Source organism: Anabrus simplex, chromosome 1, assembly GCF_040414725.1.
Source record: "Anabrus simplex isolate iqAnaSimp1 chromosome 1, ASM4041472v1, whole genome shotgun sequence".
Taxonomy (NCBI): domain Eukaryota; kingdom Metazoa; phylum Arthropoda; class Insecta; order Orthoptera; family Tettigoniidae; genus Anabrus; species Anabrus simplex.
The window spans coordinates 730,946,931-730,961,444 of record NC_090265.1 but is presented as its reverse complement, the minus strand read 5'-3'; the positions used below and the strand labels follow the sequence as shown (position 1 = coordinate 730,961,444).

The window sequence follows — 14,514 nt, the reverse complement described above, 5'->3', positions numbered from 1 at the left end:
ACCATGGAAAACCATCTTCCGGGCTGCCGATAGTGGGGTTCGAACCTACTATCCTGAATACTGGATACTGACCGCATTTAAGCAACTGCAGCTATCGAGCTCGGTTTAGGCATCTTCAGCCGCTGTTCCTAATATCTAAGATCAAAATTGCTAGGATCATAGGCAAGATATTAGAATCATTCCGTATTGGCGGTTTTCACTTTACACAGGAAAAATTAAATGTATCCTCCTAATTCAATACAAACCATAATTCCATCATTAGATGAAGCAATCAAATTCAAAAATGTTTTGACTCGTTTGAGCCATCTTCGGTGAAATGGGGGGGGGGGGGAGGGTGTTAAAGTAATCTACATAATACAAGCTAAAAATGTGCTAAAAACATAATGAAGGAACAAAAGAAAAACAAGAGAGACATGACAGAAATAAAAACAATAAAAATATACAATATTTACATCACTAGATGGAGCAATAAATAACTCGCTGAGACAAATTCAGTGAAAAAAGGTTAATATAAAACATAATTGAATCAAAAAGTGTGCTAAACCTAAGAAGAAAATAAAATAAATGATACAGGCGGAAATGAAACAATAAGTGCTAGTAGTGAGGTTGCGAACCTCTTAGTCTAAAAATTTTTGGTATGATAACAATTCGAAAACAAGACAAAATCTGTGTGTTGAAAATTCAGGCTGACAGTCTGTCTTTGTAGAAACACCATCACCGCGAATGGCTAGGAGGGGAGCGAAAAAACTTGAGAAACCAATTTTGAGAGGAGACAGCGTGCCAGGTGAAATGTATGTGATAAGTGATGGAAAAATGCAGAAGAATTTAAAATTTTAGAACAGCAGCATTCTCAATTTGTTGTCAATTTAGCGGTCCCGTTCTCAAAGATTGTTTCCAATGTTGGCTAGGTGTGTTTGCCTTATTTTAAATGGTCGGGAAGGCAGCCACAAAATTGAGAAGCTGTGTTAAGAGAAGTAACAGGTGAATGGTAAACTGTACGCGACCATAGAAACTTGGGTTGATAAGTAAAAAGTGTAAAATGGGTGTGAAGAAATCTTTAAACTTACGGTACTTAAAAGGTGGTTGTCCTCTCAAACTAATCTGGCCTTCTCAAAGTTAAAGATCCTGTTCGTACGATCGAGTCTATTATTGGCTCAGCTGTGTTTGCGAGGATAGGAGGAGCGGAGGGGGAAGGGGATGCAGGGCTCGTGGGGAGAGGGTGTGGAGAGGAGGGAGTGGTGGTGAGTTGGAGAGATGGAGGTGGGGTTTGTTTTTACTACAGAAGTTCTGACAAATATATGGAATTAATGTTTCAAGTAGAATGTATGCTCTGTCGAAGAGAGGGCATACATATCGATTTAGATCAGTTTATGAACCCTCTCACAATTTAAATGAAATGAACGAAAAAAAAAGAACATTCTACTTGAAACATGCATGTATATTAATGTTCACTGATATAAGCTTCATTTAATAAATATATGGCCTTTATTTCATAGCTGTGCATGGTAGGCATGATGCTAGTTGAATGGTGACCTCATTACAGTTCCTCAGGCCAGTGATACAATGTTATTATGAGAGACTGATAAATGAAGTCACCTTTCTTTCTGACTTCGGCAAGAGTTGAGTATCGTTGCAATCACTGTACCGTTAATGTATTTGTCTGGCCAACTTAGTTTCTGTATGAATCTTCTTCACTCCAGTGTTGATAAAAAGTCATGTTTACATGTTTTCATTGTGGACTGCTATGAGAAGCATTAATTTGTCAAGAAGCGCTGGTTTCTATTCATTCACAAATTTCCTGATGTCAACAGCCCTCGCACGAGAGAAGAACCACACAAGAACATTTGGCGAGTGTCTCGCAGGGTGAGATTCGCCGAATGTCTGCAAATCTGTTCTGGAGGTACCAGGTGTGTCTGAGAGCTGAGGGTCATCACTCTGAGTCTCCTTTAACCCATTCGCATCATCTGACGAGCTGTGTTTCGGTGCACGAATCAGCCGATACAAAATCTAGGTTATAGTAGGTGCCTTCTGCACACACACTGTTAGGAACCACAAGCATGTACTGCTGGTAAGCAGTGCAGTCTGTATTTCTGTGTGACACTGGAATTGTTGAACAACAGTTTATTTTCATCGCTAATCACTATCCATCATGCGTGTAGTAATGACGACGAGAGTTTGAAAGCGCTTGTAGACAGTGTTTTAGATACAGATTCTGTCAGTAATGACTTTTCTGAGAATGAATCCAAGTTCGATGGTAGTGATAGCCGTGGCAGTGCTGGTTTGAACATCACAGGCTGCGGGTTGCTGATGACGTCTGAGCTGTTAAGGTGATTGTGGCCACCCATATATATAAGAGTCACCCTGCAGGTGCGGGGAAGAGCAGAATGCCTTGCCGAGGCAGTCCAGACAGGCTTGCTCTGTCCAACGACTCACTAACACCGCAATCCGGACACGGCGACTTATTGTCGTTTAATAAGGAGGCTGACACGTGGACTGAGTTGCAGTCGTACAGAGTTTCACTCCAAGACTTAGTGCCTTCAAGCTCTGGCCTCTGTAAGTACAGTTTTGTTCAAAGTTGGTAATGATACTTCGACAGCTGATAGTTATTCTAGGCGTCTCCGAAGACCTTAAAAAGTAGTTAGTGGGACGTAAAACAAATAACATTATTATTATTATAGTTATTCTAGACTGTAAAAGTTGTGGTAAATGCAATTCACCGAAAATTCTAGAAAACAAGTTGTCATTCAAGTGGATATCTTTAGGTTCTCCTGTTAACATCGTGTCAGTGAAAATAAGCTTATATGGATTTCGGTATGAAGATTATTATATTTAACGTTCAGTTAATTTCTGCATTTGAAGGATTGTGACCTATTTGTACTTTAATTGAAAATCAGTTAACAAACATGCTGCACTGGAACTTTAATGTACAACAATAGTGACGGAGAAAGTTACTCAAGTTACTCATGTGCACTGAAGAAAGTGAGAGTCAAATTGCCATATCAGGTCCTTCCATGCATGCATGCACATGATACAGAAGTACTGCAGTGATTGGAAATGGGAGAATAAAAATAATCCTGATATGTAACCATTCTGTAGATACAGTGGTGTTTCAGAAATACCGACTTTCGAAAAAGTTCAAGTATGATCCATCGTACGAACTTGCAAACATTTTAGGGTACCTGGATCTCTTTGAAATCATTTCAAAGGAAACAAATGTACCCGAACCAGCAGTCATTCAACGAATGAAGTATGGGTAACTTTCAATGACATGAATGCAATCATCTTCATTAGACAGTATTTTATGCATGTTTTTGTGACAGGTGCGCTCAAACTACTGGCAAGCAAATTTAATTTCATTCCACAGTCAACACAATGTGGCCATTTATTGTGACTTGAATGGGTTAATGCCTGTTGAGTATTCAGTGCCTTAGTTTCAACAGAAATAGTTTTCTATAACTGATATTTTACACAGTGTAGTGCACAGATATGGTGTAGATTTCACTGGCCAGCAAACAATTGTGTAGACCCCTCGTTATGTTACTACAAATAATTCCACATGAAAATCCACAGAGATTTGAAGGATGGAAATCAGCTAGTAGTTTTATATGACATACTGAGTAGTCTTACAAAATAGTGATAGAGATGTTGATTCCCACAGGGAACCTGAAATATTTGTCCTGAATAAATAAATTTATAATAATAATTATTTTTATTATTAAAAAAACAGAGTTATAAGTGTTCATACCTTGGGAATGACATCCTTGAGAACAGTAATCAGAAAATCAGACACTGTGTCACGTTCATGTATCTCGTCAAGAATGAGATGTGACACCTCAACAAGGGCTGGATCTAATCTCATCCACTGCAGTAAAACCCCGGTTGTACAGAAGAGTATGGAGCCCTTCTTGCGAGGCATTACTCTGAAACATTAAGACTCAATGTTAATAACCAAGATGAATGACGGTTGTCTCAGAAGTCATGTGCAAAACAAACTAACTTCTCCACACGGATCTGGTAGCCGGTGCTTGTCCCGAGGGGCTCCGCGCGCTCATCCGAGACTCTTTCCGCCACCGATATGGCGCTGATCCTACGTGGTTGAGTACACACCACACGACACAATGAGCCTTGTCCACGCATGATGCAGTCATCCAAAATGAACTGAGCCAACTGGGTAGTCTTGCCACAACCTGCAAAACCACAAAAATATAATATTAAACTAAAAGGCAAACTATGAGAAGTGCATACCTGACAGTACCTACATGAGGTAACTTAACAAATGCCTATTTTGCAATGGAATACTGGAGTATAATTATTTCACACTATATTTTATACAGGGATTAATTCTACGTGGAGATAAAATCTGAAGATTACACCACATTAAAGTAAATATGACTTATGAAAATAATTATTTACTAAAATACCCAAATGAGTCACCATCCCCACAAGGTGGATTTTACCCTTTTTGTCAACTTTATTCCACTGCTTAGATTCGTGAACTTTTTGTAAGAGAAAGTCGTTTCAGGACTAAAGGATCATTTTACATAACTTTCAAAGTGCCTAGAGCTGCCTGTTTTGATTACAATTATTATGGCATCTAATTTTTAAATGGTTTTATTTATCCATTTTTATATAAATGTTTAGAACCTTCCAGCATGCATGTTGCCAACTACAATCGCCATGCCTTAACAAATTATTTATTTCTGTATGTGAAAAAAATTTTTGGTTCAATCTGGGTATTACCTCAGATTTTTAGATATCCTTGTACTGGGGAAGACTGGACATGTCATAGACGTGGCCATCATAGGGTGAAAAAACCCGGCCCTGGAAAGAGTGAAAGATGACCATGCCATTGTTCGAGAAGAAAACATTGTCATCCTGAGCCTTTGCCACATCCTGTCTGCTATGTGGACCAACTTGCTGCTTCTGATCGTGTGTTGTGAAAATTTCTTAATTTCCTATAAAATTCTGGATCAATCAACCTCACATAGATAAGTATGACAAAAATAAAACTGGTAAATCTCTTCTAAACAAGCAGTGGGTAAATTATGATGCCAATCTATTGACATATGGCTGTTGTGGAATGCTGCAGGATTGCTGTGGTTACTCAGATGTATGTGGAAAGAGAAGCTGTCCCTGAAGACTGGCAAAAAGGCATCATAATACCAATATTCACGAAAGGGGATAAGAAGGTTTGCAGTAACTACAGAGGAATCATTATTACCTCAGACTGACAAAACGGAAAGGAAAAGGGTAGAAAGAAAGCTTGGAAGTAAAACTGTAACATCTTAGATTTAGATCTGGAACCTGTCTTTAACATGAGACAGATTATGGAGAAGGACTAGGAACATGGGGAGGATGATAATAATAATAATAATAATAATAATAATAATAATAATAATAATAATAATAATAATAATAATAATAAGAGTGGCTTGTAGGAGATCATCCTCTGGCACTGAAGCATGTGGCTCGTCGTTTGTTCTTGTCCACATTCACGTCTTGTATAACTTCTGCTGAACCCCCATTTATTCAAGTTATCCCTGGATCTTCCCACTCCTGATCGTAGCCTGTTCAGGGACTTCCACACCAGCCAGCCGGTAACTGCTCAGCAGCAGGTGAGGGGTCGTCTTCTTCCACAGCTCCAGCCTTGCCTTCTCTGGTATAAGACGGTAAGTACCTCAGGAAGCTCTTCCGGGATCTCAGCCATTGCTGAGGAGGACCATGTCCATGCAGCGGGTGGTTGCTGTTCTGTTCCACTTTAAGCCCCTCCCTGTTGGCAGCTACTTCTCTATGCACACAGGGTGGCGCTATTCCAGCTCATCCCATTTATACTTTATTCTTTGTTAAAAACCTCTTAGTATGTATATTCCTTGTATTATTAACTATTACCATAACATCTCATTTCACTTGTTATTCTTTAAAATAACATTGTCTTAGGATTTCGCCACAAATGATCTTTGCTCCAATACGGCTGATGATGACCCCTAGATGGGTCGAAACTAGTACCGTATAATTTTGTAATTTTGTGAATATATTGTAGTATTGAAAAGGTGGAAACGTTTACGTTATTATTATTATTACTTATATATCATCTGTCAGAGCAGGCTTTAAGCAACGTCTAATCAACCTGCAGGTTTCACTGAGGACTGTATCTACCTGTCTGGCATGAGATGTGCTGTACCAGACTGGGAAAGCATATTCAGCAGCAAAAATGCAGTGTCACTGCTGAAATTTGCAGGGCACTCTCTTTTACGGCTGACATTGATCAAATTGGTGGCACCATTTCACAATGGCCGGATATGGTACTGCATTTTGTCCATACACTGACATAATTTTATGGTGAATGTCAGTGCAAGTGCAACGGTTTGTCCACAAAAATACATACTGTTCTACGTACTTTAACTTTGGAGTGTGCTTCCAGTTGATACACCATTTCACTTGCATAATGTGATGCACCTCTTAACCAGTACTATAGCACAAGTGTCGTTGCAGGCAGCCATGGACATGAATTCTATTCAGATAATGTGCCATGCTTGTGGCATAATGCTTTTTGGTTCGGGCAACATGTGTAATTTATATTTTATAATACTTTTATTGGAAATTACCTACCAAAGCAAAAATCATGATATATAAATCATATTATTTGCCAATACTGACCTATGGATCAGAATGCTGAACTTGGAAAAGAAAAAACAGAGATCTGAGTAGATTACAAGTGACAGAGGTGCGGAGTCTGTGAGAGATTTTGGGTAAAACGAGGAGGAACAAGATAAGAAATGCAACAATACGAACCACAGATCAACCCCCTAAAAAAAGTATGGAGAGAAATAGGCTGACATGGTTCAGCCACATTAAAAGAATGGGACCAGAAAGATTATCAAGAACAGCTCAGGAATGGACAGCATCTGGAAGAAGACCAAATGGAAGACAACGAACAAGATGGAGAGGTCAGGTGGAGGATGACGTAAATCGGAGAGGACTGCAATGGGAGACAGTGATGAACGATAGACTGTGGGTAAAAAGAGAAGACTGGAAGAGGCTCTGTGAACGACCTGCATAAGCAGAAATGTATCAAGAAGGAAAAGAAGAAGATTCCAAGACTGATAATTCAGTGGATTGAAGGATTGGGTAAGGCGCTTTGGGATTTTCAGCAGTGGATTTGGAGTCTTGGCAGGAAGCCCAGCAAACTCTCTAACAGTATCCAGGTACCCATATGAGAACAGGAAAGTAGTGATGGTAACTGTTCGAAGAGGATGAAGTAGAACTGGGCAACTATTCTCTCTTAACACTAATCAGAGGAGAAAAATACTTCGAAGAATGAAGGTAGGGTCATGAAAGGTGTGAAAACAAACGACTCCTTAGACCTCGCAAACTTAATATGGCCATGTTCGGACCAAGGGAAGTCAGCAGGGCAGGGGATACCATTTCCCCACCTACACATTACACTTACCTGTTTCACCACTGATGACACACACTTGGTTTTCAGAAATCAGATCTATGATCTTGTGCCGCATCTGGTAGGAAGGGAGCTTGCGTCGGAACTCCATCATCCTGGCGTAGTGCCTGTCAGATGTCTGCTTCTCCAATAACTCTTCTTTCAGACTCTGGTCGAGACTAGGGTCCCTCAGTAGCCCGCTCCGGAACGTGACAGCTTGCTCTAATTTCTCCTGCATGGAGCCCGTGATGCTTGCCAGAAATGAATGCTTGAATCTGCTGTCGCCTATATAGTGATACTTCTCAACCGGATTTACTACCACTTCTTCCTTGCTAACGTCTTCCGTTTTAATAGGAGGAGGAGTATCCATCTCCATTTTCACTTGGACATCATCCCCTTCATTAGAGCTATCTTCATCTATTTCACATTTCACTTTCACTTTCTGTTCAACCAATTCCTCACCAGTGTTGTTTCTCATAACACCGGAAGTTCCAGGATGATCATGACTTCTCAAAGACGTCAGAAGTTTCCTAATTTCTGCTTCTTTCTGTGGGTCCAGATAAATTTCCAGTTCCTGCAATACAGGGCAAGTGGTAAATACACTTCACATTATTTCAAGGATAAACTTGAAACTGGAGGGTTATACAATATAGCTTAGCAATAAAGGACATATTATCGTTGCCATAAAACCTATCTGTGTTGGTGCGACGTAAAGCCAACTGTATAAAGTAAATAGAAAGTGACATTAGTTCTCTCTCTGCTAATAGCTAATATGAGCCCATCTTAATACAGCCGTGAAAAAAAAGTCTGCAAAAATATAACAACTAAATTACTCAGATGATAATTTAACTCAGAAAGTGCTGTTCTAAAACAATAATCTTGCTCCTTAAAAGATGGGATCACCGGGTGAGTTGGCCATGTGGTTAGGGGCACGCAGCTGTGAGCTTGCATCTGGGAGATAGTGGGTTCGAACCCTACTATTGGCAGCCCTGAAGATGGTTTTCTGTGGTTTCCCATTTTTCACGCCAGGCAAATGCTGGGGCCGTACCTTAATTAAGGGCATGGCCGCTTCCTTCCCACTCCTAGCCCTTTCCTATCCCATTGTCGCCATAAGACCTATTTGTCTCAGTGTGATGTAAACAAAAAAAAAAAGAGATGTGATCGGAATTAGAGAGGGATCAGAACCATTCAATGAAAAAAGTGTGTTAATCCAAAAGTGTCATTCAAAAGAGCAGTTAGCTCCTTATACACCTCAGCTCCCAGCATGCATCTGTCCCTCCAACTTCATTACGCACAATCACCAGTTGTCCTAGAGCTTCGTCTCTTGTAGTGGTGAGTTTTAAGAATGGCTTTGAGACAGAATAAAGAGAGTGAGGTTCAGATTTTTTTTTTTGCTATGGGCTTTACGTCGGGGATGGAAAAGTGAAGTGTATTTTTGCTAAAAACAAATTTCCTACAAAAGCGTCAGTACATTTAACCTAATGCATCACATTCAAACCTTACATCCTGCTATAGCGTTATCTGTTGCCCATCTTCCTGCTGGTGAAACACCTGATGATCCAACAGAAGCAGAGGCTTCTTCTACTTACAACAGCACACAAGAATCTATCGGGTCATATTTCATACGCCTCTTTCCAAGAAGAGGAATAAGGAAATATATTTTTTACTTTTAGAGACAATCATTCAGAATTACCTATCATTTAGAATTGTGGAGAGTAAAAAATTTGGGAAACTGCTTCAGGAACTGAACAGCACATATATATATTACCAACCAGAAAAACCCTTACAAATGTAATTCTTCCTCAGGTGTACAGGATGATGAAGGAAATGGTCAAAGTATAGTTGGAATTTGCACACTTTGTCACAATAACCACTGATGGCTGGACCTCAATAAATAATGATTCATATTTGTCCATGATGGCCCATTTTACTAACCTATTTGCTGGAGTGTTTTAAGTATGAGGTAAGCACACAGCTCATAATATTTCATAAGAACTGAAGAGGGTTGCCCACGAGTGGAAAATTGTGTGTCATTACACTTTACAAATAAAAAAGTCTTATACTGCCCTTCTTATCAATACAAAAATCCATCTATATTAGATTGGATAATGTCTAGATATGCGTCAGCCTATCTAAAGGCCATCTTCAGTATAAGCTAAAATATTGCATATATAATGTGCAAACAGATAAAAACACTGAAAAATGTGTGGAATTAAAAGAATGATCGTGACTAACATATTAAAAACATGAGTGAATGTTGAGTTACAAAAATCTTCTCGTCTAAAAACTCTTCTGGTTAACATAAAACTTGCTAGTCCTTTTTTATAAGTAGAAATCTGTGTTACTCGACGTAGTGAGACCGTCAATAAGGAGGGTAATGAGTGTGCACCATCCACAATGGGAAAAAGGAAGGGATGAATGGGTGAAACAAAATAAAACCAAATATCACGCAAGATGAAAGAAAGGATATAGGCTCAAACAAACATACTCGTTAGGAGGCTGTCGTCTCAAGTGGTATGACCTTGTCAGTCTCGTGTCCCTATTGATACTAAACATGTGTAGTTAGCGACAGATCAGAGCTGATGTAGTTGGGTGGGGAAGCGGAAGGCGGAAGGAAAAGCGGTAAGATACGGGAGGGTGATATTGAGGGAAGGGTGGGTCTAGTTCTGGAATGCTGGCGGTGAAACTCATTTTCAATAACAAACTGCTGACAAATGAGCAGGATTTTTGTATTGAAAAGGAGGACAGTATAAGACTTTTTTATTTGTAAAGCGATAGCTGTCAATACGGAATGAGATTTATAACGTGCAATGTGTCATTACAGCTGCAATACGTCTGAGCAGATGGAGGCATATTCCATGTTTGACTTCTTCTTCTCAGCTCCCTTCTTGTTAGCTCATTATCCGGTACCATGTATATTAGTAGCCCACCTGGTAACTATGATCATCATCAAGCATCAAGCTTTTATGGTGTGACAGCGTGTTAACCGGTTTGAGTCCCGTTCATTTAGCCGCTTTGAGTCCCGTTGGTGGGAAGAAATTTAGCCATCAGAATACTGGCCAGCAGTGCAGAAGAGGTGATGGTATACAATTTCTAATCGCTACATTGCCTGCCGAAAGCCTGGGTTCAATTACAAACCTCTCTGCAGTGTTCATATGGAGTGAGGGCACATAATGCTGTTGATGGGACCAGATGGAGATATTAAGCCTTGAACAGACTGCTTTGCGTTATTCAAAAAGAATAGGCTACGTGCCATCACTGTGTTTCACCCTTTCCCTACCTCATTATCACCACCACCACCACCATCATCACACCCAGACATGCACGTCAACTCTGCACTAGGCCTCTCCTGATGTTACCTAGCTATACAATTTAAAATTTATTTGTAAACTTATTTATCTTCATTCACTTTGTATTTGTGCAATACTGTGACACAAATAACTTTCCTTATCGTATCTTATCCTCTTCTATCATTCTGTATGCTTGATTTGATTTGAATGGAGAAAGAAAAATCTAGCAACATCACAGTTTACCAGTAATTATGAATTGAGTAAAAAAAAGAAAACAAGGAAATAATGCTAAACTTCATCAGAATATTGCTCAATTGTTAAATCACTTAAAAATGAAACCTCAGAGCATAACTTCTGGAATAATGGACATAAGGAATTACGAATCCAGAAAATTTGGCAGGTATTGCAGTATTAAGTAGTGTTTGTGTTTAAGCGGTCAGACTATTCAATCTATAGGCCTATATATAAAATAAGAGTTTTGTCTGTACATTACTCAGAATTTGAAAAGCATGGTATTTCTGTATCGGTCATGTCCATAATAAGAAGGAAATTTACTTTTCACTTTTCCATAATTTCTGTCTGTCTGTCTGTATGTATGTATGTACACGCATCACGAGAAAACGGCTGAAGAGAATTTAATGAAAATTGGTATGTGAAGTCAGGGAATGAGCCACTACAATCTACGCCATAAATCATTTTATTCACACAGAGTGAAATGGTAGTTTAGGGGAAGGCCTGAAATTTAATTCTCAAATATTTATATTTTTAGTGGTGCTATCAATAAATACTACATAATTAAAGTTATATAGAATTAAATTTCTGATCATTTATGTCATACATTGTTACTGCACCGGCTTTGATAACAGATATTCATGAATTTGTATTTTTGGTGCTAAGCCCATATCAATGCAGAGATACGAGAACATGGGTTAACAGAAAGTAATTAAAATACAAAGAGTCGGCGAATAAGAAACTACAGTGTAAGTTATAAACAATTTTATTCACCCTGGATGAAATTGTGGTTTAGGGGAAGGCACCTAAATTTTAATTTTTAAATACCTATGTTATTGTTCTATCGAAAGTACTACATAATAAAAGTTATAGAGAATACAATTTCCGACCATTTATGTTTTATTCACTTTTACTGAACCGACTGTAGGAAGAGTGGTATTCCAGAGTCGGAAGAAAACTAAATGTGAAGGCTTACAATATCGAAAGCGCATAACATTGATCAACAATTACCATTGTTTGTTGTGATGTTCTATGTCTCTTATACTGCCGCCCAACTCCGATAGACCGAGCTCGATAGCTGCAGTTGCTTAAGTACGGCCGGTATCCAGTATTCAGGAGATAGTAGGTTCGAACCCCACTGTCAGCAGCTCTGGAGATGGTTTTCCGCGGTTTCCCATTTTCACACCAGGCAAATGCTGGGGCTATACCTTAATTAAGGCCATGGCTGCTTTCTTCCCACTCCCAGCCCTTTCCTGTCCCATCGTCGCCATAAGACTTATCTGTGTCGGTGCGACGTAAAGCAACTTGCAACTCCGATAGATGGGATTACTGCTGCATACCGAGTATAGAAGCGTGACTGAATATTGGCAAGAAATAGCTGGGGAGTTAGAAACTTTTCTTCTTTAGCATGTCATACATACATACGTAACTCACTGGTTCATCATAGTATTCCAGCCATTCGATCCCTACTCTGGCTTGGATGAAAAAAAAATGCCTCCAAGATAGATTTTTTCCCCGCCAGTGTAGTGAATTGAGATTTTCCGACTCATCGGATTGTCCTAGGAAACAGATTAGTAAAAGGGCATAGTTTTTGCCCTGGGACTCTCCACTATTCGACCCCCCCCTCACCCGAAAAAAAAAAGATGAAGAGTGTTCACGGCTCACGGCTGTTTGCGGCCTGGTCATTCCAGGTCTGGACCTTTGGACTGTTCGATCGGCAGCGTAGTACTGTTTGCTAAAAGTGAGAAAGTCTGTGATTTTTCATTTGATCGAGTATTTCATACAATAGCAATGCGTTTAGTCGCGCATTCCTGCTGGTGTCATTGTAATAACCTATGTTGATTGCAGTTGGGAAAACCACTAAGACAGTCTTTCTAAGGATGTAACAAGGCAGGTGAAGAGTGAGTGTCTGCCATTGTATTGAATACTCCACAAACTGACTGCGACTGATGGTAGTCAGGAGGGCCTACCATTACAATGAAAATTCCCTAACCCAGTCTTCACATAAGAAAAGACATATGGTGACTTCCCTGTCACGTTTCTAGGATAACGTTAAGAGCCATACAATTTAATACAATCTTACAACATGTACACTACCCAGCCTAGAATTCTGTATACAATGTAGAATTCCGTAGCGAAGCATGGGTAATTAGCTAGTACATATATATATATTTTTTTTGATCTAGCTTTTTTTTTTGCTTTACATCATACCGACACAGATAGGTCTTATGGCGATGAAGGGATAGAAAAGGGCTAGGAGTGGAAGGGAACAGGCCGTGGCCTCAAATTAAGGTAGACCCCCAGCATTTGCCTGGTGTGAAAATGGGAAATCATGGAAAACCATCTTAAGATCTGCCAACAGTGGGGTTCGAACCCACTATCTCCCAGATGAAAGCTCACAGTTGCACGGCCCTAACCGCATGGCCAACTCACCTAGTATTTTTTACATTTAGAACATGTTTCTTCCCCTAAAGAACATCATCCGCTAGATTATTTCACAAAATACATCAGATATAAAATCACATTGATAGATTGGTAAGACAAAAGTTAAAATACACTATCATACACAAAAAACATTTAAAATAAAAATAAAACAATTGCAAATTTGACTGAACTTCCAAATCATGTTGTCCATAATATCAATGAGAATTGTTCATAAAATTCTTAATGAAGAAGTCCATAAAAACTAACAGGTGCAATTATAAAAACTTCATAGGATGACTGTCGTGAAGGGGTTCGCAACGCGCCTTTTGCATATAACAGAGTGAACGAACGGACTCGAACAAGGTATAAAACCTGTAATATGAGGAGTAACAGGTATATGAACACATGTAAACATGAAGGGAAATTACAGGAGATTCTGTATAATTCATAACTAATAATAATAATGGGAATGATAGAAAGATTATTTCAAAGAAAGAATCAGAACATTCTACGTAACATAGAAACTTGTAAGCCAGAGTGGTGACTCAATATTACGAAAGATACTTGTGCAAGCGAACTGCGTATTTCTTGTGATGTCTAAAGCGAACTGCGTATTTCTTGTGATGTCTAAAGTGTTCGAGAACGCCGTGTGTAATTTCAACGTGACGGAAGTATTCCATGCTAAGGAACCAATCAAAGAACAGCGACACTGTGACATGTATGAGTGATTAATGGTGGTGATGCGTTGTTCAGTGATTTGTTCTAGAAAGAATTGGAGAAGGCATATAAGCCAGTAACTCATAAACAACAATGCTTCTGACTCTCGGCTTTTTCAGTGTCATGGCCGAAGGCCCTTGCAGAATGCAAACTGATAGTTGGACAGTCAGGGCAAACTGTTAAGGGTGCTGGTATAGCTTGGGTAGAGCCACAAGTGTGTAGCTAAAGTATTAGCAAGTTAGAGGAACAATAGGCTCTTGAACCGAGTGCAATTCGTTAGTGATCGATCGCAGGGCTTTCCACGGCAGTAGTCAATTAGGTGTTGGAATCTAATCAATATAAACCAGGGAAGTTTTCCCTCGCCGCTCAAATAATGGGTTCCAGACATGCCAGCACAGAAGAAACAAAGAGGGAAGA

At 39.5% G+C, this 14,514-nt stretch overlaps 1 protein-coding gene across 4 annotated transcripts in view; it reads right to left on the bottom strand.

Annotated features, from left to right (window-relative positions):
* The window catches only part of LOC136872768 (ATP-dependent DNA/RNA helicase DHX36), a 216,424-nt gene that overhangs the window by 159,878 nt on the left and 42,032 nt on the right, over window positions 1–14,514 (bottom strand). For all 4 annotated transcript variants that reach the window (XM_067146629.2, XM_067146606.2, XM_067146635.2 and 1 more), the window contains exons 4-6: window positions 7,451–8,009; window positions 3,998–4,187; window positions 3,746–3,920 (exon numbers count right to left, since the gene is read on the bottom strand). In XM_067146629.2, coding sequence (XP_067002730.2) covers window positions 3,746–3,920; window positions 3,998–4,187; window positions 7,451–8,009 — 924 coding nt within the window. The remainder of the gene's footprint in view (window positions 1–3,745; window positions 3,921–3,997; window positions 4,188–7,450; window positions 8,010–14,514) is intronic.